Source organism: Alternaria rosae, assembly GCF_020736505.1.
Source record: "Alternaria rosae strain MPI-PUGE-AT-0040 chromosome Unknown BKA58scaffold_6, whole genome shotgun sequence".
NCBI lineage: Eukaryota > Fungi > Ascomycota > Dothideomycetes > Pleosporales > Pleosporaceae > Alternaria > Alternaria rosae.
Genome location: NW_025763575.1, coordinates 1,939,850 through 1,964,208, shown reverse-complemented (window position 1 = coordinate 1,964,208; position 24,359 = coordinate 1,939,850). Strand labels below are relative to the sequence as shown.

Sequence of the window (24,359 nt, the reverse complement as noted above, 5' to 3'; positions counted from 1 at the left end):
GTATTTGCGAATATTATCGTTGGGCTGGCGACGTGAGAAGATCTGCGCTGGGGTTAGGGGGCTCGGCCTAGCCTTCGTCATCGTTCAATGTTGAGCCAGCGCTGGGCGCACCCGGCCTCCAATTCGGACGGGATATCCGCGCCTGCTTTCCTAGTCGCACGCCCGCCACGCGCTCGTGGCTGCCTCTCCTTATGCAAAGTAGTCGCGCCTCTTGCTAGCTTCTTAACTTAATGTATGTTGTTTAGTGGTCTATGTATTCACTCCACCCGACCGTGACTTGAAGGAGCGCACCTCCGCGGCCAGGACGAGATAGGAGAGGTCCAATGCCCGACCAGCAGCGCCGCTCATGGCACCAGCCTGACGTTACTAATCTGCCCCCCGACTCGTATACCGCCCAGAGACTGGTATGCATGGCTACAGACTACCGTACGCATGTCGCAAGCTAAGAGGAGTAGGAACATGCCACGCCCGAGCATCTGCATCTCACGACGAGACGCTACTTCATCGGTCCTATCCCCACGGCATGGCTGACCAAGCACCGCTCCGATTGGTAAGAGATATCGCTGTACGAACTGCATCTGAGATATGTGCTGACTTCGTGCGTTCAGGTACAAGCACCATTTGCGAATCAATTACTCGACGCGTACGGCGACCTTCTCCTCAGACCCACGCGAGGCGCGCCAGCGACGACTGAGTGGCCTCGAAGGCCCCAGCTCCTCTGCCCTCTTCCAGCACAGCTTCCCCCAGCCCGAAGAACTCCAAGCAGAAGATGAGGAAGGAGCGCAAGAGCTCGAGGCCAGCGGAGCCAATGGCGCGGCAGGTGCGACTGCAGCGACTCCACCAGCCTTGCAAGTGCCGCGCGCTTCAGACCACAAAAGCGATGTCATGGACGATGACGAGAACGACGAGTTCGTAGACGCGCCTTCGGAGCCAGAGGACGATGACATCGAACGCGTCCACACCAACGAACGGACAATCCGCCGATCGAGTACGGACAAGACGTACATCACTGCATCCTCCATACCCGTAGACGAAGACGAAGACGAAGACGAACAGAGATCGGCCGAAAGACCGCTGCAGGAGCAACACCAACAACAAGCACAGGCAAGTGGCTTACATGTTCCTTCAGGCCAAGAGCAGGCAGGATCCAAGTCGCTAGGCAAACGCCCGCTGTCGAATGTAGAGAGTCTTGGGAGTCCTGCATCAGCTACCGGAGCAGCCTCTGTAGATGCAAACTCCACGTCGTCTTTGCTGCGTAAGGCTGACATGAACAAGGCACCGGCCTCGGCTGATGTCGATTCGAAACCGCCCGCAAAAGGTATAATGGCAAGGGTCCGGAGAAGATCAGGCATGATGTCCTCTTCCGCGGAACAGCTCCAAGACACAGACCCTGCCACGGGAGATTTGACGCGCAAGAAGTCGAACCTTCGGAACCTTGTGAAGTTTGACATACCGGAGGATTCCCGACGCGCCACGATCCAGCTCAAAGCGAAGAAGGCGCAAATGACTGTCCAGCGAGCTGGTACCAAGATAAGACGACAGAAGATTAAAGATGGGCTTGTCGTCAAGATGGAACGCATGCTTGTGCGAGTGGATGCCGCCGCAGAAGTTCCCGAAGACTTTGATGAGAATGTCAACCAGAGAGTCGTCTCCCGCGTCAAAGATAAATGGCGGGAGTACATGGTCGTCTGCCGTCACAGCCATACCAATGACGCAGAATTTCTGCTGCAGCTCTACCAGACTCGGGTTCGTTTCTCTAGTGCCTTCCTACGCGTCAAGCTACTAACTTCGTTTACAGGTCATCCCGGAAATTGAGAATGCAGGAGCAGGCAAGAAAGCCGCATACGAAGTTCCGCTGGGGAGGAAGACCTGCAAAGTCAATCTCTACTCGTCGTTGGACAAGTCAATGGTCGTGTCCTCGCCAGGTTCACGCGAGACCCTCATCTTCATCATGCAAGCTCGAACCGCATCCAATGCAGTAGAGTGGTATACCTTTCTCCGTAACGTTCTTGGCTGGCAGCGTGCTTCCGAACTCCAAATCAGTATACCGGACATGAGCTTGAGCATACGGATCGCCAACCCATTCGAGAAGTTAGAGGCATCACAAAACAAAGTCCAAGATGCAGAGAACACCGAGGAGGCTTTGCTAAGAACTATGCAAGAAGAACAGGCTGTTGCTCAAGATTTGATTAGGCGCTGCTTAGATCAACTGCAAGATGCACCGGAGTGGGCTGACGTGCTGGAATCTTGGATTAAGGACCAGCGCATAGGTCTCGCCTGGAAGCGCTACGATCGTCTCGAATGGATACATGGAGCGAATGAGCGGAAGATGTACGGCACGATAGCTATGCTGAAGTCGCATGAACTGGAACTGAGGCCCAAGACACACTATCCAACGACTGCAGTGACAAGGAAGAAGCACAAGACCTTGACCGAACCGGTTCCTGTCGAAGGCTTTCTCATCAGACTGACAGGGCAGCGAGGACGGGCAAAGCGACTAGGCCTCATGTACCACAAGCAACTTTACTTTGCCAGCCACGATCAGTATCTCGTCTTTTCGCGACCAACGAAAGCCACCCCACCTCCGCCTCCGAGGCTACCTGCGTCTGGAAACGCCAATGTGCCGACAGCGCAAGCGGTCAAAGACGCGGTGCCAGAGAGCTGGGCTGTCAACCCTTATGGCCTCCAGGATGGGCAGATTGAATGGCTGATGGAGGGTCACTCAGGCACGACGGAAGCGAGGCGGTTGCATGATGAAGATGCGGCAGATGAAGCTGCCCGCAAAGAGCAGAACCTGCTCAACTGCGACGGCTACATCAGCTTGGCAGACGTCGTCAAAGTCCGCAAAGCCCAGTTGGGTGCCAGTCCCGCTGACGAAGACCTGGAGGAAGGTTCGGATGTGGACTTTGATGATGAGGTTGACGACTCTATGCGCAACGATGGAGCTACGAAGGACCTGGACATCGATCGTACTCTCGAGTTGGTCATGAAGAATGGCCTCATCATTCGCTTACAGGTGAGTAACTCTTTTACATACACATGTCCTCCTGGCTGACATAGTATCCAGGCCGCAGACAAAGCACATCGGAAAGAGTGGATACAACACTTACGCGCTCTTGCCAAGTACTGGAAACATCGCACCGCATCAGATATCGCCCTCTACAAAGCCACACGTAGTCGCAACCTCAGCGCCCTTAAGATTGACGAAGAGGCAGAAGCACACGTTGGGCAATTCGCCAGGAAATGGGAGGTAACTCAATCTTTTGCTTCACCAGAGCTCTACAACATGTGTGGTATCGCTTGTTGCCGCAGCGTTCATATGAGCGGAATGTTGTATCGCAAACCGCGCATACATGCGCCCTTTACACGATGCAGCGTTCTGCTGACCGCCGGCACACTGCTCATATTTCGCGATGTCTTGCGAAGCAGGGTTGGCAAGCAATTGGCGCACATCCACCACGAGCGCATCGCGAATCTCGATCTCAAGGACTGCTATGTCTACTCTGGTCTCCTCACAGAGAACGACCTCCTCTACCAGAATCAAACCTTCGATGCGAACAAACCAGGTCACCACGCCCTTCCAAGAATCTACCTCGAAGATGGCTGGACCTCCACAGACGAGGATGTCATGACTACGTTTGTCATATGGCATGGCAAAGCAAAGAGCTGGTTCCGCGCTGAAGAGGGTGCGGGTGGTGGCGAGCAAGTTCGCAAGGAGGGCAAGCGCACGAAACTGAAGAGGGTAGCTAAGCTTGGAAGTAAAGGCCGTAGCGTGGTATTTAGGGCGCGATCGCGTGCAGAGCGAGACCATTGGGTACTTGCAATACAGAACGAGATTGAGCGAATCCAGGGCGATAATGCTGACTTCAGACTCGAAGAGAGTGGTGAGAAGGGGATGGCAAATGGAAACGTTAGTCAGAGTAATACTAATGCGTAAGAGGCGGATGGTCTAGCTTGCTCATGGAGGTCTGTATTGTACATTTGGCGCATTGTCCTGTATAGGCGTACTGAGCCTTTAGCAATTATGACTTAGCACGGCGGTGGGTGGTCTGAGTATGTACATCGTTGCATATTTGCTGTTGACAATTGACGACGGCGTTTGAGCTATATACATAGGTACTCGTAATGTAATACCATCGGAGTATCCGAAGTTAAAATCTTGCAACACTTCTTCGACATGGAACAAAGACCTCATATGCAGTCCTTCACTTGGACTATCTCACCTCAACTGACGCCACCACCCTGTCGCGCAGTGTCGCTACGCCAACGCCATGGGCAAGTTCCCACGCGAATGCTTTCACATTCACACTCAAGGACGGCCACGCGTTGCCTCTGCCTTATCGCCTCACCCACACTGCAGCCTTGGTGCTATCAAAACGCGCCCGGCCCACCCCCCGCACAAACAAACACCCGCCTCCGCAGATAAATAGAGCGACACCCCGCCCTCACCTTCTCTTAGCCCAACGCTTCTACTCTGCACTCGTTTAAAGCAACTCAATCTCTGCTCCACCGCCCTTTCCAAGCCACTCAAGCGCTCCCTTCGATCTTCTTACCCACACTCACTTACCCCAACACCAAATACCAACAACTGCAATGGCTATCTTCAAGAACCTTCTCGCGGCCACCGCGCTCTTCAACGTCGCTCTCTCGAGCACTGATTTCTCTTCGAAGGTCGGATCTGTCGTCACGTCCATCCAGCTCGTGACTTCAGTCACCTTCGTCGACCCAGCCCCGACTTCATCTAGCACTCACTGCAACAGTTTAACTGTTACCGCGTCTGCGCCGCCTAGCACTGTGACGGTCACTGCACCTCCTGTTGTTAGCGGTACCGGAGTTGAGACGTCGGCCAAGTCTTCTTCTACCAAGGGCGTGACTATCCAGACATCCGTCGCTTCATCTATGTCCTCAAAGACCGAAAAGCCTCTCCCGTCTGAGAGCTGCATCAGCGACGTCCACACTGTCACTCATGGCGGCACTCATGTTACGACCATCACTGGCTGCAAGACGCCCCCTGGCTTTGCCACTGTAAGTACCCGCCTCTCTTGATCCGCCCATCACCAACTCAGTCCGCTAACATATGGAAACAGCCTCCTCCCACTCTGACCAAGAGCCTCACTTCCACCAAAGAGGTGACTGAGACCGTCGTCTTGCCGTCATCCAGCGCTGCTACCCCCGAGATCAGTGTCCCTATGATCACTGGAACTTCGGTCAAGCCCTCTCGCCACGTGCCCTCTGGATTCTCCACGCCCTCACATTCATTCCACTTCAACACCACCATGACTGCGACCGCTACTGGCACCGGTGTCCCTAGCGCTTCCATGTCAAAGCCCATCCTTCCTCCTTTCACTGACGCTGCTGATGCTAGCAACGTGGGCGCTGCCCTTCTGGCTGGTGGTGTCTTGATGGCTCTCTTTGGCGCCTAAGCGTTTTGAGTTGATGACTGCATGGATTCGGGTTCGGATTTTTCGGACTGGGAATTGACTGGACTGATGATTGATGGATGCGGTTGATGTATAGGTTCCGTTCTTTGGAATTTAGATGACGGGAAACTACGTGTTTCTCGGTAATGTACTTCATGACCTATTGCGTTTGTTTCTACTGGGTGAGTGCCTATGTGCTTGTCTATGACGTCTTATTCATCTACATTTTAGCAAGATCGTGATGCAATAATGCTGACGCCTTTGCATGGTTTTCGCGCACTCCACGTTCCATGAGTGGGTCTATATATTTCTATATCTTACTGCTGGTGTCTATAATTTTACACATTTTTTCAACGTGGCAAAAACTCTTTCTCTGGAAGGCAGAAAAGAGAACGAAGGACGTTCTCGTGCAGCAGTCATGGATGAGTGAATGTGGTGAGGTCGGTCGCGGCAGGGTCAAACTGGGGTGGCGCGTTGCCGAAAGGGGAATGGCGTGTGTTGCCCCACGGCGGCGGGCGATCTCACACAGTGAGTGGGCAAATCTTTGAGTCACTACGAGCCAAACTACTTTCACGCTTCCACTCGGTCTCCGCGCAGCATACCGACGCTTATCCACTCTGCGCAGCTAGAAGTTCTTCTCGCTCACCACTACACTCAACATCTGGAAACTCCACCCCAAAAGGAAAGAACAATCCTAATAGCGACCCCACCTCGCGACAGTCGAGCGACGTTACCCAACACCACACAGGAGAAGAGCAGGAGCACATATCCAACATGTCTCTAACGAATTGCCGATTCTACGAGGAGAAGTACCCGGAGGTGGAGAGCTTCGTCATGGTCAACGTGAAGCAGATCGCCGAGATGGGCGCATACGTCAAGCTGCTAGAATATGGTGGGTTCAGGACAGTTCGCAGGCATGGGTAGCGAGGCTGACTAGTCAGACAACATCGACGGCATGATTCTGCTTTCCGAACTCTCGCGAAGACGTATTCGATCCATCCAGAAGCTCATCCGAGTTGGCCGCAACGAAGTCGTCGTCGTACTCCGTGTAGACAAGGACAAGGGTTACATTGATTTGTCGAAGCGCCGAGTTTCGCCTGAGGACATCGTCAAGTGCGAGGAGCGATACAACAAGTCAAAGATGGTACACAGCATCATGCGCCACGTCGCCGAGAAGACGCAGACACCTATCGAGGAGATCTACCAGACCATTGGCTGGCCGCTGAACAAGAAGTACGGACACTCGATCGATGCCTTCAAGCTCAGCATTACGAACCCCGAGGTCTGGAACGATGTCACATTCCCCAACGACGTTGTCAAGGAGGAGTTGCAGAGCTACATTGGCAAGAGGCTGACACCGCAGCCGACCAAGGTCCGGTCAGACATTGAGGGTATGTTGGAGGAGCACGAGTAATGTGGACGTCTTCGCTAATGTCTATAGTCACCTGCTTCGGATACGAGGGTATCGACGCCGTCAAGACCGCCCTGCGATGCGCCGAGGCCAAGAACACCCCCGAGAACCAGGTCAAGGTCAAGCTCGTATCGCCACCTCTTTACGGTACGTGATCGCGCTGCATACATCCTCATTCTCAACTAACTTCTGTAGTCCTCACCTCGCAATGTCTCGACAAGAACGCCGGTATCGCATGCCTCGAACAAGCCATCGTCGACATCAAGGAGAACATTTCAGCGGCCGGAGGCGACTGCCAGGTCAAGATGGCACCCAAGGCTGTCACCGAGAACGACGATGCCGAGCTGGCGGCGCTCATGGAGAAGCGTGAGCGTGAGAACCAGGAAGTCAGCGGTGACGAGGACGAGAGCACGAGCGATGAGGGCGGTGTTGCTGAGGCCGATTAAGCGGCTGGGAGAGGATTTGCATACGAGCGATGATGATAATGAAGACCAAGGGTATCTGCAAAAAGTGGGCATGGGCGTTTGAGGCGTCGATATGGTGGTTCACGAGCATGCATGCAAAGGCGTCTCGGCATGTACAGCACCTTGTCTTCAGCCACATGCATATATGCGTTTGAGCATAGAGGGAGTGTTAGACCAAGCGGATTCAGCAGCAAATCAACAATGAATATGCACTCAAGTCCCATATCTCAATCGTGGTCTCGGATGCGACGGCTTGGGATTAATTTGGCAGCAGTAGAGAGCTTGGGCCATTCGCAGGGTGGAGCGGGATGACGCTGGCTGGACTGGTGGATGCGCCCAGCGTTGTCAGCCAGGTTTTAGCCAACACTAGCACCGAGAACCTGGTCCTATCGTGGGTCCTGCTGCTTTGTTGTCGCGCTGTCACCGCAGCTTCTTCTCTGCTGAGATACTCTGCTCAGTGTGCCCATTGTTCTGTTGCGCAGTTTTGCTTTTGCAAGCTTTACGCTACCTCGGTACTTCGTTGCTAGGCACTTCCCGGAGCTCGACATAGCTCTCGTGAAGCTTGACAGACCTCCACAGGACATAGCTTCTACATACTTGCGCCGCCATCATGGTGCGGTGGAACGAGCTATTCAGTGGGGATGGCGATAGGCGACACAGAGTGCAGGATGAGATGAGCGCGCGTACGTCCTCTTATCGTTCTTATCAATCCCAGTACTAACATGTCCCAGTTCTTCCCACGTCGCGTCGCGAACACCTTCCCCCGCCGCCTATCGACCCCAAAGATGTTACTATTGTAGCTCTGCGATTGAAGCACCAGATCGAGCAAGTCGTACCGTGTGAGCTTGAAGAGGAGCAGATCACCCGGGCGCATAGCAGCATCATCACCGACAAGGTGCTAGAGACGGCCAAGCAAGCCGGAGCTCCTGAACACAATGCTTGCGTGGTCTTCTGCCTGCTGCAGGTGAAGAAATGGTTTAAGAAACAAGCCACCGCAGAGCTATGGGATGCCGACCTCCACGAAGTCCGCGCCGTGGCGGCAGAGATCATGGCCAAGCGCCTGATTGAGGCCGAAGAGGATACCACATACCTGTTTGAAGAGGTGCTGCTCAAGCGCTACTCAACACTGATTGACGGAGAGCCAACCACACCCGCCAATGCCGTTGAGAAGGCCGTCGATCTCCACGCCGTAACGGTCATCGGATCATCCGGCTACCAAAAGTGCATCAACTACCTGTGGCGCGGCTGGGTAGTCCAGGACGACGAGGACCCCAGTCGCTTCGTCACATACGAGAACAAGACCAATACCAGCTACTGGGCCCATCTCGACCCCGATCGTATGCGTGTCCCCAAGTACCAGAACTGGGTGCAGATTGCCGTGTCCATCATCTTCTTGGGTCTCTACACCGGTGCTATCAACACCATCAATCCCTCTGGTGACCTGGATGTGGTCGAAGGTCTGCTGTACCTCTTCACTCTAGGCTTCATCTGCGACGAGGCGAACAAGTTCTGGAAGGTTGGACGGTTTTACATCTCCTTCTGGAACATGTTCAACAGCACCTTGTACTCGCTTCTCACAGTCAGCTTTGTCTTGCGCATGGTGGCTCTTGGACACCCTATCAGCGACGAGAAGGACACACGACGCCAGTATCTGAACAAGATGAGCTACGACTTCCTCGCTTTCACTGCGCCCATGTTCTGGATGCGTTTGTTGCTGTACCTCGACACCTTCCGCTTCTTCGGTGCCATGCTTGTTGTGCTCAAGGTCATGATGCGCGAGTCGCTCATTTTCTTCATGCTACTGCTTGTCGTCATGATCGGTTTCTTCCAAGCCTTCATCGGTCTGGATATCGCGGACGATCAGCTTGCTAACGACACTGTCTTCGTGTTCCAAGCCATGTTGAACGCCGTCATGCAATCTCCTGAGTTTGAAGGCTTCGACAATTTCTCGGTATGTCACATCGTATGTGACTAAAGTCAAACACGAACTAACAAGTAGCAGCCTCCATTCGGTATCATTCTCTACTACATCTTTACATTCGTTGTAATGGTTATCCTGCTCAACGTCCTCATCGCCCTGTACAACTCGGCCTACGAAGACATCACTCAGAACGCCATCGACGAATACATGGCTCTCTTCTCGCAGAAGACGATGCAGTTCGTTCGCGCTCCCGACGAGAACGTCTTCATCGCGCCCTTCAACCTTATCGAGATGTTCTTCTTGATCCTTCCATTCGAGTGGTGGATGGACGAGAAGCGCTACGACAAGCTGAACGACATGGTACGTCCTTCCCCCTCGCACAAGCCCTCCCTTCCGCTGTTCATATGATGATTTCTATGTATTTGCTACTTCAGAGCTTCGGCTATGAGACCATTATCACCTAGTACTGATTACAGCATTCTTCCACAACGCATCCTCAAGTCGGTTTTAGGTGCACAGAAAGCTGACACAAAAACAGGTCATGGCAGTAATCTACTCGCCCCTCCTCATCATCACCGCCATGTTCGAACAACAAGAAGCCTGGGTCGTCAGAGACAACCGCCGCCGTGGCGAAGACGACGAAGACACAACCATGGAGTGGGAACAAATCCTCGATGGCTGTGACTTTGAAGCCGATGGTTGGGATAAGAAGGTTCAGGCTTCACGTCCCAATGTCGAATTCGACACTGCGGTGTTGGAAGTCAGGCAGCTGAGGAAAGAAGTCAGCGAACTAAAGGACATGATGAAGATGCTTCTCGAGGGCAAGAAAGAAGGCTGGGGCGGAGACACACTCGGCGAGAGCGGACTAGCAAAATTGGACGCAAGCAAACTGGGCATGCAAGGCGAGAGCAGCGAAAATGGGGGAAGGGATGAGTAAGTGCGATTTGCTTTGTGTCTCGCTGTCACCAGTGCTCTTTCTGTTGCTGCTATTCTTATTTGTCGAGTGCTGGTGTGTTGACTTTTTGGTGTATGTAGGCGCTATAGGAGCGAGTTTGGAGAGAGCCAGGCGAGTGACTGGCATTCTGATTGAGAGTGTACATTCGCTCTGTCGCTCCTCTTCTTCTTGTTCGAGTACATATTACGGAATGCTACGCGACGCGATACGATACGATATACGATATACGACACGGTGCGATGCGATAAGACACGATTGCCATACTCTGTTTATATACCCCTCCTTGATAACGAAACATCATGTCTACATTTATGCACGAATATACAAAAGGATCAAGCTCTTTCTTTCCTTTGGCACACATCTAATATGATCGAGCCGCATGTAAATCACCCTGCATCTGATCTTTGTCGCGCCCTAGTCACATGATACACATGCTCTGCTTTCCACACGTGCACGTCCAGATTTCAACTGCCACACAGTCCACACTCTCTTCTCTTTTATTTCCTTCACAACGCGTTGTTGAGAAATTACTATTTGCTTGTTGTCTTCGTGTCTTCTAAATGAAGTTCCTGGCTTGTGCAATCGTCGGTGCTGACAAGACGCGTGGCTTCCACCAATCAGCCGCGCCTCGGCATCTCCCACGTGTACCCCCTTTTGATCTAGCCCACACAACACATGTGCTATCTGCTACGTAGGTACCCACTTTCCCGGTTCCAGGTTCTCTCTCCTGCTCCTTTGAGGGACGCTTGGTGGTTCATTATGCCGTTGCGCCCGGTGCGGTTGCACTGCCACAAGGCTTATGTACCTGTCAAGGGGCCTGGAGGGGCCGAGCCACAGGGTCCCTTTAAGTACCGTGGGAGTCGCTGTTTGATGACTTTACGTCAAGACGACTTTCTGGATTATTTGATTTGACCGAACGACAGGTGTTGACTGAGGTCTTTGCTTTAATTGCGAGCAGACGCAAGAGTTGGGAAGCAGTACAAGGATGCGCATCGCCTTCGCTGACGATTCCTCATTTACGCCTTTCCTCTCTCCTTTCTTCATATCTCCTTGATTGTCACCAGGAAAGAACCCTTAATCAACGTCCTCATCACCTCAATTCGTCGGCAAGATGTCAACAACTTACCTAACCCCCCTCACAACAAACACAACAACCAAACGCTCCGCCTCCGCGCCCCCGCCAAGCCGGACACTCTACACCTTCCAAGAAGTCCACCCTTGGCAACGCGACAATGAGTACCTGAAGAATCATTATCGATGCACCACCAATTCCTACCGCGAATGTCTGAAAAGCTTGTCGTATCTGCACAACCAGACTGGAAACATCTACACGCATCTCATTGGCGCCGTCTTCATCCTCTTCTACGCCATCTACGCCTACAGCAATATCAGCAGCCGTTACGAGACTGCCAATATCAACGATTTACTGGCTTTTGGGGTTTTCGTGGGGAGTGCCGTGGTGTGTTTTGGCGTTAGTGCTACGTTTCACATGTTTGGAAATCACAGCAGTAAAGTGTATCATACATGGTTGCAATTGGACCTGTATGGAATTTTCGTGTTGATCGTCGGCACGGTGTATTCGGGGACTTATTATGGTTTCTATTGTCAGAAACAATACTGGGTGTTGTATTCGGCTGGGGTAAGCTCCATTCCTATTCTGGAGTACGTGAGAGATGTGGGAAGTGTGTTTGCTGACTGGGGTATAAAGATTACCTCGATTGTTACGGGAGCCGCGACACTTTGTTCGATACCAAGGTTCCGGACGCCGAAATGGAGATGGGCCAGGGCTACGCTGTTTTGTGCGATTGGTTGGTCGGGCGCGGTTCCCATGACGCATGCGGCTCAGGCGTTTGGAAAGGAGCAAGCGGATAGGCAGATGGGGTGGAGGTTGATGATTTTTGAGGGCCTGTTTTATATCACAGGGGCTTTTATCTATGCGGTGAGTATAAAGGGAAAACATATCCTTGGGGTGCATTGTCGCTAACGCTCTTCACAGATCCGCTTCCCAGAGAGATTTCGTCCGGGACTTTTTGATATCTGGGGTTGCTCGCATCAGATATTCCATCTTTGTGCTGTCGGGGGCGCGGCGCTGCATTTAGTGGCGCTGCTGAAAGCGTTTGATTACAATCATGATCCGGCGACACGGATATGCTGAAGGTACCCACTTTGAAGCTATAGAGCAAAAGTCTACTTTATCCATGCACACTGCTCGTTCAAGACTCCATCTTCTCCTTCATTCCCAACGCTCGACCTTAATAAACGACCTTCGTCGCCCTTTCAGCTTGCTCATCGCTCAGGTTCCCTAAGCTACCTGTCATCATCCCGCGTGCACTAAGTTCAAGAGCCAGGAGCCAGTAGAGATGATCAACCCCGCCTTCGACCCCACCAGCGGAGACACTTCCAAAAGGTCGAGTACCGTCTCAACACCATTGTATGCCTCTAGCAAAGCTGGTGATATGTCCGTGGAGAACAAGACCACCGTCATCGTAGGCGCGGGATCTACTGGTCTGTGGACTGCCTATCATCTCGCTCACGCAAATCGTCGAGCCGGTCTCTCGAGCAGCACTACCATCATCGTCATAGAAGCATCAGCGAGCGTATTCGGAGAGACGTCCAAATCATGCGCAGGATGTATTCACTACGAATTCAACGATAAATTCATGGATAAGTTCGGGACGTACAGCTTCGCATCTTGGCGTGATTCGGCAGAGAGCAACGAGCTGTGTGACACCGCTGGACTCCGCTTCGATTCCATTTTTGGTTTGACTAAGAATGATGGAGATGGTCAAGCGCTTTTGTCAGACTGGCTTCGAACAAACGATGCGTGGGGGGTTCGACACCGAATTCTTGGGGGCAAACAACGCAATGGCAGGAGCATGTTGTACATGCATCACCTTCTTATGCTAATCAAATTCGTTGGATCAACCCAGCCGGCCCCGGCAAATGGCCTAAAAGAGCATGTATTGATATAAACGTTCGTATTGGGACTTTCACAAGGGTTACTGCTGTCGTGTTAGACGAAGCAAATCAAGCCACTACAGTAGTCGTCGTTCAAGAAGATACATCGGAAGTCAGAATTCCGTGCGACAACTTCGTTTTGGCCGGGGGCCTATGGACTCCGATGGTTGACAAAACGCTGTCTCCCTCGTCCTCGATCCAGATCGTCTCAGCCACAGAGGCGGGCGACTGGATCGTCATCCAAAGTCAGCATCCTGTCGTGAGGAAGTCGGTGGCTTTTGGGGGCTTGAATGACATCGTGGGAGAGAAGTTGAAATTCGCAAGTCGCAACGACGGAACGATCTGGACTTGGGGAGCAAAAGATCAGAACGGCACGCAACCTCCATTATGCTCGAGAAGTCCACCAGATGCTGCAAAGTTTGCGGATCTCACACATCGCGCCTACCGTATTCTTTGCGTTAACAACGCTGAGGGTCCAGACGCGTTCAAGGAACTAGAGTTTATTGTGCTCGGACGGGCATTTCGACCCGTCACACTTTCAGGGTGTCCAATGATGACTGTGGACGAACCCGACAAACTTTCGCATCGCGATTGCCTTCATGTAGATGGAAGACGTGGCAATGTATTTTTGTGCTGTAGGCATGGCTCTTGGGGCCTGACCCTTGGGCCGGGCACGGCATGGGAAAGTTGATGAGTCAACTGATCCTGGGTGAACCTAAAGATCTTGATCTCTCACCATTTCAGATTCTAGAGACTACGTAGAATACGACTCGGGAAAGCATCTCTTATGTCACTTGTTTTGATAGAACTTCCAAGAGCAATAAACCTTATCTGTATCGGTTGCGGATCCTCTGATTCCGTCCAGCGGCTTGTTGACAAGTCTGTTGAGGACCGAGTCGTGGTTTTCCATCGCCTCCAGCGGCTCCGAACCTTTCTCGCAGCAATCGCGATGTCTAATGTTTTCCATGAAGCATGCGAGCATATCCTTGGCAATCAGACGTTTCGCAGGGTCATCGCTCAAAGTCTGACGGATATTGTTCAAGATATTGGCATCCATACAATTCCTGCCCTTTTCCCTAAATCTCTCTTCCGCGGTCGACAATTGGCTGTAGAGTTGGTCCAAGTTGCCTTGATGTGACTTGTCTTGCGTTCTGGTGCTGTCAATGAGCTCTTGAAGCTGTTCGACCTCATGTGGATGGAGTACTGTGGCCATTTCATAGAAAACGCAGCTTAGTGAAAAGATGTCGGCGGCTAGTCCTCGCATATCCTGCCGAACGACCTCTGGAGCAGCGTACGTGCGAGTAAAGGAGGTGTGACCATCTGTTTCCACTGCCTCCCAAGAATCGTACGACCGTGCAATGCCGAAGTCTGCGATGTAGACTCTATAAGATAGTGGTGTGCCTTATTGACATGCGTCTCCCGCACAAGGACATTCTGCGGCTTGATGTCCATGTGTTTTGTGAGATTGCGATGTATGTATTCAACGGCACTCGATAGACAGACAAACATCTGCCTAAGGGTTGAAATGTGATTGAAGTGCCAGCAGTCGTAGCTGGTCGTACCTTTTCGGGCTACTTCTAGGAATTCGTCGAGGTTGTAGTCTGCGACAGGTTAGAGCAGAATGGATAGATGCCGGGTTTTGACATATGTTCCGATGTCACGCAAGATGTGTGCGTGGTTGAGGCGCGTGAGGTGCGTGACCTCCTTGACGGCTTCTTCCTTCGCCATAGTGTGTTTCCCACAGGTGATGGTTTTGCGCACGAGGAGGATCCTGCGACATCTAACACTTTGCACTGTATCAGTACACGTGCTGCCGAGATCATCTTGAACCTCTAGGATGCTGTTGATTAAGCTTTGCTCGTCTTTCTCAAATTTCGCATGCTGTCCTCTTTCCGACCAATTCTGTTCCACCATTGGATCAACGGGCCAAAGCTTTTGTGTTCGCGGTAATTGAGCGTATTCGTCACTCCTGTGAACGAGTATTAGCATTCACGCATTGTTTTAGGCGCAGTGTCACTGTATCACTCACTCTTGAAGTTCTTTACGCACAATCCTAGTGCCAGTCCTGCCCAAGCGCGACAAAGCTGTGTAATACGTGGAGTTGGAAAACGCGACAGATGCACCAGGCTTCGACCATCGCTGTGGGGGTTCTCGTCGGACCAGCTCAGCGATAGAGTCTGGCGTCTAGGCTACAGATGAAGGAATTGGAGCTTCATCTCCCGACAAATGTTCTGCAAGCTCTTCCTGTGCTTCCAACTCGATCTCCACGAGCGGCCACCTTGGATCCTCAATCCTTTAATAAGCAGAAAGGGTGTCTACCACAGCATCTTCGGAAGCAGCCACAAGCTCAAATTTGGCTGCAGTATGATCTACTTTTGTATGGTCGGTGCAAGGTGTCCGTTTTTGCGAATTTGTCCAGTGACATGCAATCTCCCGAGGGAGCTCATCACTCGTCGTATTGGCCATGATGACTCGAATCCCACGGCTTGGGCGACTCGCTCAAATGGATTCCTGATCCGGCTAGATGGCTCTAGCGACAAATCTCAAGGGTGTTGCCGATGAAGGGTAAAAAAGAGGGTCGTGCGCCTCAGCGTCGTGACCCGGTGAACTCTGGGAGTGGGTAGTCGTTTGAGTGCCTGGGATAAAATCCACGTGTGAGTCTAGAAGCCCGCAGACTCATGCAGCAGTTGTGTTTGAGGTGGAGAAGGGTATCGCTGTGACTACCTAGATATGCACAGTCAGGTGGGACAGAAGGTGAGTCTGCGAGGCTTGCACATATCAGGATTTCCTTCGCCACTCGCTTATCCCCATACACCAGTCAAGTTTCATTGCGGGGAACCAGCTCCGTACGCACCTTCATCCATCGACTATCGCGATAAGACTCTGCACTCTCTTAGATTGTAAAATGTGACGATGCTACCTAGGTATGGTTAGAACAGTAAATGCACGGAAAATTATCCAGACTCAGGTTCAACGCGTATCTCGTTGCCCAGGCAGAGTAGCTGCGCAATGTATAAGCAGGCTGCGCTGCTCAATGTTGGGTTGGGGTTGGGAGCCATGCGCACTAGATCTGCTCTGGCTAGCGTTCTTTGCGCTGCGGACGTCCAAGGTCTCTCGCAAGTGATACTAAATCTACACGAGGAGACTTCGTATCTTGACAACCTGAAAATCACTCTAGAGATCCGGATTTCATGCTATGATGTAAGATGGATAATGCAAGTGCTTCAAGTGCGGCAATTACGTCATCAGGCATCCATTGCCGCCTAGATACGGATGCTATTCAATATGACAGCTGACAGCGTGCCACTGCTTCAAATTCTTGTCAATCATACAGTCTTTTCTCACCAACATGTTATTGTATGCATGACGATGTCAGAACAGCCAGCTCAGTCAAAAGCAACGTCCAATCCAGGCGCAGACACGCCATTCTTCAACCGCGACGATGTTCTACGCAGTCCAAATGAGACGCTCCACGACAAAATCGTAGTCCTCGCCGTCCAATTCGCCATTATGGGATACAGCAAAACAGCGTCGGATCTCATCTCCAAACTCAACAAACATGACTGGCACCACGCATACCCTCATCGTGTACAACCTCTCCACCTGCTCTGGGACTTGCTCGGCCAATGGCCGGAAGGCGAGCTTACCCGTGTGCACGAAGAGATTCAAGACGACAGGCAGCGAAGAGCGGAGCAGAGAGTCATCGATCTCGAAGGCGAGGAGACGAATAAGAAAGTCAAATTAGAGGTGGAAAAGAGCCCGATTACAGATGAAGATGTCAAGGAGTATGTGAAGAAGATGTACAGTAGTTATACAACGTGCTGGTGGTACCCGGCACGACCGCAAGTCTGGTCATATTACAAGAAAGAGGATCTGCCGCTAAGTCCGCACGATCCGAAACTCAAGCTCTCGGCTGAAGAGGTGAAAAAACGGATACAGAGCTTGCTGGAAGCAATTGAAGAGCAGAAAAAGACTCCTGGAAAGTTGAGACCTGGTGCCGAGTCTATGGTAATGTCTGGGGAAGCACTAGTGAGCGCTCTGGACCTGCGCATCCGATTGCAAGCGATGGACTCGACTGAATTTGCAGACGTGCCCTCTGCAGAAGACATCCTGAGCAGGATCGTGAAGGATCTGGGCGAGAGAGGTGTGCTGAACGAATTGATACAGTCACAACGAGCCTGGACGTTACTAAAAGACGGCATCCTCATCAAACTCCTCAACATCAACAAGACCAAGCTTGACCTCATCGCCTCAGAACTCGAATCCGCCATAACCCAGCGCCTAGAAACCGGCCGCCAACACGCACCAACCCCTTCCATCGCATCCCTTCTCTCAACTATCAACACCAACACTCTCACTCACCCCGACTCCATCGAATATTTCCAAGAGATGGATCGCCCAATCCCCACCACCATCCTGCACAATCCAGCCTCCTCATCCGTCATAGCCGAAACAGAATCCCGCCTTGGCACCACGCTCCCAGAAGACTATAAAGAGTACCTGCGCATCACCAACGGCAACGACGCAGCGTTTGGCGGCATCATCCGTGAAGCCCCGCTATTCAAGTGCGAAGACATACGCTGGATCGACGATGACGAAGACTACTTCAGCGATCTGACCCTCGAAATCCCGCACAACAGCACGCGCATCGCGAACGCATTATCCGGCGACGGCTTGGACTGGCCGGAAGTCGGAAAAGGCATCGTGATTGGGTCTGAGGACATTGACTACACGTTCCTGATTACGCCCGAGACAGTCAAGGAGGTGAAAGACCGCGTAAGCTCGATTTTGGAGGACGATGACGCCGGCGAGGACGTTAAGCAGAGCTTGAAGGGTGCGGTGGAGGATTTCGCGGGGAGTGTGCAGGCGTTTATGGAGATGGAGTGGTGTTTGGTCACGTGGGCGATGCAGATGGAAGGGCGTAGTAGCTTTACGGCGTACTTGAGTCATGTGGCGGAGCATAGTAAGCAAGTGGAGAAGGATTGTTGGAATATTGGGTATGGTGAGTTTTTTGGGTACATGCTGGTTGATAAGGCGGGGGAGTCTTGATCTGTGCCTCAAATCTAGTCGTTAGGATGTTTCTAATTACTGATTTGTTTTTCTGGCGCTCTGAATTAGAATAGCGTTCAAGCCATACCCTTCCCTCGTCCTAGTCATCGTCCTCTGCCCCACCCTCTCGCGCTCTTCCCACCTCTTGCCGCTTTCTTCGGTGACGCCCAATCCGTGATATCCGTGAGATCGGTCTCGCTCTCACTCCCCTCGGCGAAGAAGTGACTCTTGACATGTGCATCGCTCTTGCGCGCAGCCTTCCGCTTGGGCGCTGCGCGAGTGGACGCAGGCGGGGTCGGTGGAAGGTCAGGTATTGCAAGGTCTTCGTCATCCAATGAGTCGACCAGCATCGACTTGCGCTTGCGTGTACTAGCTGGCGTGGCTTTGGTGGCGCGACTTCGAGCGCGACCTCGGGTGGCAGTAGTCTTGCGACGCGGTGGTGGAGATTCATCGCCCGAGTTTTCTTCGGTGTCGGCGGGTGAATCTAGATCCACAATCTCGTCCTCATGGTCGTCTGGTGCACTGCTTTGGTCTGCTGGCTGCTGTAAGGTGGATGTGAGCGACATAGGCGTCTGGTACGACGACTCAACCACAGATCTGTGGGTCTCGGCTTCTGTATTACCGTGATCGATGGTCAGATCACCATGCTCTGGCTCTTCTTGACTGGCAGCGAAGAAGCCGCCTGCCATGTCCCCATCGTCGAAACGAGCTTGACCTGGTGCTTCTCGCACAAGGGTACTGTCGGCTGGCTCATCTTCACGGAGAAAGCCCCCTTCGAAGTCGTCGTGGTTCTGGAAGACCTCCCACTCGGACTTGTTCTCCTTGCTTTTGGCTTTTGGCACAGGCTCGGCCTTCTTCGGCGGAAGTTCGACGTCTTCACCATACTCCACTTTCATGCGCTCGACGATGCGCAAGCTGCTCAGGAGCTTCTTCTACGTCTTTAACACAAGCAACTGCCGTTTCTCTGCTTCCTTCCTCGCTCTCTCAGCTTGTTCGACCTCCCAAGCATTGATAACTATTTTCTTATTCTTTACTGCTATAACAACACTAGTAATAATAGGTACAGCGCGCTGCTTTCTAAACTTAAAGCTAGTGCATGCTTCTGCGTGTTTAATGTTAAGCTTTTAGTAGATGCGTGCTATGCCTCTTAGCAGTATGTAGACAGTACTCTCTAGAACTGTTATGGGCACGTAAATATTAATATTTTTGAAAGCGTTCTAGGGAATTTTACTATCTGTGATAGAAGGTAGTATAATCTAGTCTATCTAAAACTTTGTGTACAAGCTCTGCTTTAGCTTAATACTCTTATTACGCGTCTACTCTTTAATCTTACGCTTTTAGGTAACAGTTACAGCGCGTGTAGGTAAAAACTTTAGCAGCTACTAGCCTTTCTTAACTTTTCTACTTTCTTTATACTATAACTTTACTATCTTATAATTAATAATATCTTTTTAGTAGTATATAGGTTCTAACTCCTCTTTATTACCTTTGCCTATAATAAAGTGTTGTACAATCTTTACGTATTACAGCGCTAGCTAGCAAGAAGCGCTAAGAGTTATACTGCGCTCTAATTAGCTATATAGATTTTAGGTGCCTTACTAGCAGACCTAAAATTTATAATACTAAAATTCTTACACAAACACGCTCTGCTATAAGCTTTTTAAGCTACGTTCTTGTCTTAGCCTAACCTTATACTATTAGTAATACGTAGTAAATATACTAATTATATATACCTATTATTTTTACCTACTAACTCTCTATAATATTACGTAGCTTCTTTTTATAAGTGCTCGCTCTAGCAAAGCTACTATAAAGCGCTCTAAATCTTCTACAACTTTAGACTTAGCTAAAGCTCTTATAGCTAAAGTATAGAGAGACTCTAATGCCTAGCTACTATACCTATATAATAACTATTAGTACTTATAGAGCCTTAAGAGCTCTCTAAGCAACGCGCGCGCTACTAAGTAGAAACTCTAGTTCTCTATTATTAAGCGTAATAGAATTATCTACTACTAGAAAAAGCAACTTACTACTAACTAGAAGTAGATTACCTAGCTTAAGATTAAGAAGTTCTATCTTACTACTACTACTAGCTCTACTATATAGACTCTCTATAAAGCTACTACTCTATCTCTCTAAGCTATAGCTAAAGCTTACGCAGATAATCTAATAAGACTACCTACACTTATTACTCTTTTAGGTTCTAGAACTACTAGCCTTAGTAAGAAAATACCTAACCTAAAAGAATTTAACAGAACTTATAGTAACCTTTAGTAGTTTATCTAGTAGATATATAGTAAAATAAACGCAAACACTAATTACTTTCTATAAGCTATAAGTTAAATAATCTATATTACTAGCTATCTTATAGAAAGCGCTTATACGCTTATACTACCTAAAATCTAATATAGTATTCTCTAGTTTGTTAACTACCTACAAATACTAGAGTATTTAAAATAAGCTTTTAGAGATTCTAATTAGGCTTAGAATACCTAGAACAAGCTATTCTAGCTATAATAAAAGAACCTTAACTTTAGTGCTTATTTCTCTAAATTCTAGTAACTAGTTTTAGAGAGAGAGATGCTAGAGAGCGCTCTTACTCTCTTACTATTCTAGAGTATATTCTATAAGCTATAGAATATATTACTCTATAACCTACCTCTATCTTAAAAATTCTCTGCCTACGCTAGCTACTTATAGAAGCTTAATAACTACTACTACTAGCACTAGCAATAGGTTGCCTATAAGCCTTAGAACTTACTTACTAGAACTACATATACTACTTACGCCTTTACTACTAGACTAACTCTTATACTAGACGCGCTTATTAGATAAATAAGCTCTCTCTACTCTATAGTACTAAGTAGCGCACTAATATATAAACCTATAGACTTTAGTCTATAAAAAAACTCTTTAGCAAATAGCTACAAAGAGAGAGGTAAATACTTCTATTATAGGTTAAAGAACTACTAAGTAGCTCTCTACTCTAAACCTAACACCTACCTTTTTACACTCTACTAATTCTCTAGCTCTTCTATAGCTCTATAGTCTCTCTATATATTCTTACTCTATATTCTCTATTCTACTAGCTCTCTACACTCTTCTCTAACTTACTAGATAACTAGCCCGCTACCTAGCCTAGACTACCTATTAAATAGAATAAGCCTAAACTAAGTTACGTTTAGACTCTAAAGTTATATAACCTAGGCTAGCAGCTCTTAGTTTGCCTCTCTAAGGTATTAGTTAAGAGGCTCTTAGTGTATAAAGAAAGTAACTAGAGATCTAATATAATAATCCTACCTATTACGCTAGGAATAGAGAAGAAAACAATACTAATATATATAATAACTAACTCTAGCGCAGAGAGTAAGAGGTTTATAAACTAAAGCTAAGCAGAAAGCTATAAGCTACCTCTATAGAAACTAAAGAACTCTTTTAGTATTATAATATTTAATAGTAACCTATCTAAGTAGAGCACTATTACGCACTACGTTAAGGCTACTATAAAAGTAGAAGATTATACTAAAACTATCTACTTAAATATAACGCAGCTAGCGCACTACTCTATAATTCTAGAGATACTCTAGCTAAAACAACACAACCTAAGAATTAGCTTTACTAGCTACACTCTAATATTTAAAAGCAAGTACTATATAATAGACTAAAGCCTAGTTAGTAAATTCTTAATAATATCTTAGTTACGCGTACAAGCGTATAGTTTGCGATTGTACACGTCTAAATAATACTTAGACTAAACCTCTAAAACTTAGCTAAAGGTTAATCTAAGCTGCTACTAATTAACCTTTAGAACTTAGGTAGCCTATAGTTCTTCTCTCTCTATTAAATATAACTTTAGTATACCTATGTAATAGCTCTCTAAGTATAGCTCTTTACATTTTATATTTAATTCTAATTAACAAAGCCTTACTACAAGACTCTATTAACGCAACGCGCGTTAAGCTTCTTAACTACCTCTTTATTATATATAAGTAGGTTAATCTACTATATAGAATTAGTATTACTCTATTACCTAAAAGGCTTTTAGATAATAACTAGATAATCTACTACAAGGTAGTAAGTTTATTAGAGCAACTCTTTATAGAAAGTAGTTACTAGAGGTTAACGCGTTGCGATAAACTAGTAAAATAAGTAGTAGCTAGCTAGAAGTAAGCCTTAATAGAAAGCTCTATAGATACCTTAATAGTACTAAAGTATAGGTTTTACTAGTAGCAAGAAATACTATAAAGTAGTAAGTAGTAGTAGTTAGAAAGTTCTATAATCTCTTTAAAAGCTAAAGAGATAGGTCTAGCCTACTATAGTATATAAGAACTTTCTAAAGGCTAGTTAACGCTATAAGAAAGATAGCTATACCTACGTCTACTACGTAAGTTCTATTAGTTCTCTATTAAACAGAGCATAGGCTACAATACTATATTAAAGTACTAACTAGTGCGAGAATTGTAAGCGTAAGGTAACTAGGTTACTAATAGTTATAATCTATAATAACTACTAAGAGTTATTTAGAAGCCTTACTATTAAGAGTAAGCTGCGAAAGCTCTATAATAGTAATAGGCTACTATAAGCTCTACTAGTTCTTACTATAGAGAAGTAGGCTACTACGTAGTAGCTTATAAGAAGCTAGCTATTAGTATATAAATAATTAATAAAAGAATACTAATTAAAAGCTCTATAAGAAAAGTAGGCACATATACATAAAGATAAGCCTTCTAATAAAAGATCTAAAGAAAATAGATAACCTACCTAACCTTAACACAGAAGAGCTGTTAGCCTATACGTTAGCTAAGCACCTTACTAGTGTACTAGATAGTAAGATATAAGAGAGCATTATTAATATACTTAAGAGTAATAGGTAGAAGAACACTATAATAGTACTAATAATTAATAAAATTACTAAATATACTAAGAAAACTAAAAAGTTACCTAAGAGCTTACTAAAGGCGTCTTAGAACGCGACTGTAGTAATAATAGCTACCTTAACTTAGCTTACCTAGATAATAGCTCTAATTACCTTACGTTTAGAAACACTAGAATAATAGAGTACTTAATTAACCCTACCTACGCATACACTAGAAGACTAATTAGAACAAGATACGTTACTAGTACACCTAGAGGCATACGCAAAGACAAAGTACCTCTACCTAGAGCTATTTAATAGAGATAGGTTAAAGTACTTTTCTTTTAGGTATAAGATAAAAGCTAAGCTATATAATAACTATTAAGGCGTACCTAATAGAATAAAGATTACCTATATAGTTAGCTATTATTCTAACAGAGCCTTAGACATTATTCTTTCTTAGGTAGAATAACACTAAGAGTATAGTTCTATTAAGAACTTATAGCACTTTCTTAACTAGTAATATAATAACTCTTACCTTAAGACAAAGGCCTTAGACTAGCTCTTAAACCTATAATAAAAGAAACGTCTAATTTAAGACTACTATATAGAGTTTAACTAGTTAGAACTCTAATTAGATATATAGATTAGCAATATCTAGAAGAAGAGTATATTCTCTAAGAGACTTAACATTAAGATCTAGAAGACTTTAGTTCTAGTAAATAAAGACCTCTTGTTTAAACAATTTACGCGCAAAGCAACTTACGTATTAGATAGCCTATACTAAGTAAATATAGCAACACGCCGCTAAAGAGAGTTTAGTCTATAGCAAAACTACAACTCTTAATAGTAGAACTAGAATAGCGTAAGAACACTCTTACTACTAGAGAATATAGACTAGAAACTAATAAAGATTAGTAAGGTAAGTGCAAGAGATAAGAGGCTAAACTATAATTAGATTAAATACTACTTCTACAGAAAGAAAGAATATATAGCTAGAAACTATAATAAGAGCGCAAGAGCAAGAAGCACTAAGGTAAGTAGAGTAGTATAGCGTAATCTTTCGCCTACTTATAAGTGCTATACAAAAGCAGAAAGTAATAGTAACTTAGAAGAGTTAGAAAAAGAGTAGCTCTAAACTAGAGTCTTAGTTTAGAGTCTCTAAAGATAGATTAGTAGATAAGTAGTAAATAAAACTAGTTTTAACACTATTATATAAACACTCTACCTCTTATAGCACACTTAATTATAAACTCTATATATAACGCTACTACATTAATAGATAGTAAGTATTTATACTATATATTAGTTAGTAGAAAGTTTATA

The 24,359-nt window shown here is 47.7% G+C and overlaps 10 protein-coding genes across 10 annotated transcripts; 7 read left to right on the top strand and 3 right to left on the bottom strand.

Annotated features, from left to right (window-relative positions):
- Positions 1-144: 144 nt before the first annotated feature.
- Positions 145-4,191, top strand: BKA58DRAFT_387284 (Pleckstrin homology domain-containing protein). Its single transcript, XM_046170544.1, has 6 exons — positions 145-404; positions 456-550; positions 609-1,104; positions 1,276-1,746; positions 1,799-3,016; positions 3,068-4,191. The coding sequence occupies exons 1-6, from the start codon at positions 324-326 to the stop codon at positions 3,935-3,937; spliced, it is 3,231 nt and encodes a 1,076-aa protein (XP_046024536.1). The 5' UTR covers positions 145-323; the 3' UTR covers positions 3,938-4,191.
- On the top strand, positions 4,192-5,834 carry BKA58DRAFT_387282 (uncharacterized protein). Its single transcript, XM_046170543.1, has 2 exons — positions 4,192-5,023; positions 5,086-5,834. Exons 1-2 carry the CDS (start codon positions 4,594-4,596, stop codon positions 5,421-5,423), a joined length of 768 nt encoding a protein of 255 aa, XP_046024535.1. The 5' UTR covers positions 4,192-4,593; the 3' UTR covers positions 5,424-5,834.
- A 138-nt stretch (positions 5,835-5,972) lies between these two features.
- On the top strand, positions 5,973-7,519 carry BKA58DRAFT_363082 (eukaryotic translation initiation factor 2 subunit alpha). Its single transcript, XM_046168823.1, has 4 exons — positions 5,973-6,312; positions 6,362-6,811; positions 6,862-6,978; positions 7,027-7,519. The coding sequence occupies exons 1-4, from the start codon at positions 6,195-6,197 to the stop codon at positions 7,275-7,277; spliced, it is 936 nt and encodes a 311-aa protein (XP_046024534.1). The 5' UTR covers positions 5,973-6,194; the 3' UTR covers positions 7,278-7,519.
- Positions 7,520-7,968: 449 nt separating this feature from the next.
- Positions 7,969-10,153, top strand: BKA58DRAFT_441077 (uncharacterized protein; the record flags this gene model as incomplete). The annotated part of the gene is made up of 4 exons (XM_046173796.1): positions 7,969-7,978; positions 8,027-9,246; positions 9,298-9,576; positions 9,755-10,153. 4 exons carry the CDS (start codon positions 7,969-7,971, stop codon positions 10,151-10,153), a joined length of 1,908 nt encoding a protein of 635 aa, XP_046024533.1.
- A 686-nt stretch (positions 10,154-10,839) lies between these two features.
- On the top strand, positions 10,840-12,464 carry BKA58DRAFT_387277 (hemolysin-III channel protein-like protein Izh2). Its single transcript, XM_046170542.1, has 3 exons — positions 10,840-11,810; positions 11,880-12,110; positions 12,168-12,464. The coding sequence occupies exons 1-3, from the start codon at positions 11,283-11,285 to the stop codon at positions 12,324-12,326; spliced, it is 918 nt and encodes a 305-aa protein (XP_046024532.1). The 5' UTR covers positions 10,840-11,282; the 3' UTR covers positions 12,327-12,464.
- A 67-nt stretch (positions 12,465-12,531) lies between these two features.
- BKA58DRAFT_421883 (uncharacterized protein) lies at positions 12,532-13,820 on the top strand (the record flags this gene model as incomplete). The annotated part of the gene is made up of 2 exons (XM_046172805.1): positions 12,532-13,002; positions 13,044-13,820. The coding sequence occupies 2 exons, from the start codon at positions 12,532-12,534 to the stop codon at positions 13,818-13,820; spliced, it is 1,248 nt and encodes a 415-aa protein (XP_046024531.1).
- A 23-nt stretch (positions 13,821-13,843) lies between these two features.
- BKA58DRAFT_198161 (uncharacterized protein) lies at positions 13,844-14,566 on the bottom strand. The gene has a single exon (XM_046165775.1). The coding sequence runs from the start codon at positions 14,391-14,393 to the stop codon at positions 13,920-13,922; it is 474 nt and encodes a 157-aa protein (XP_046024530.1). The 5' UTR covers positions 14,394-14,566; the 3' UTR covers positions 13,844-13,919.
- BKA58DRAFT_459516 (uncharacterized protein) lies at positions 14,567-15,595 on the bottom strand (the record flags this gene model as incomplete). Its single annotated transcript, XM_046174717.1, has 3 exons — positions 14,567-15,098; positions 15,159-15,313; positions 15,449-15,595. The coding sequence occupies 3 exons, from the start codon at positions 15,593-15,595 to the stop codon at positions 14,741-14,743; spliced, it is 660 nt and encodes a 219-aa protein (XP_046024529.1). The 3' UTR covers positions 14,567-14,740.
- Positions 15,596-16,461: 866 nt separating this feature from the next.
- On the top strand, positions 16,462-18,184 carry BKA58DRAFT_387274 (uncharacterized protein). The gene has a single exon (XM_046170541.1). The coding sequence runs from the start codon at positions 16,493-16,495 to the stop codon at positions 18,176-18,178; it is 1,686 nt and encodes a 561-aa protein (XP_046024528.1). The 5' UTR covers positions 16,462-16,492; the 3' UTR covers positions 18,179-18,184.
- BKA58DRAFT_387273 (uncharacterized protein) lies at positions 18,185-19,542 on the bottom strand. Its single transcript, XM_046170540.1, has one exon. The coding sequence runs from the start codon at positions 19,072-19,074 to the stop codon at positions 18,283-18,285; it is 792 nt and encodes a 263-aa protein (XP_046024527.1). The 5' UTR covers positions 19,075-19,542; the 3' UTR covers positions 18,185-18,282.
- Positions 19,543-24,359: the final 4,817 nt, after the last annotated feature.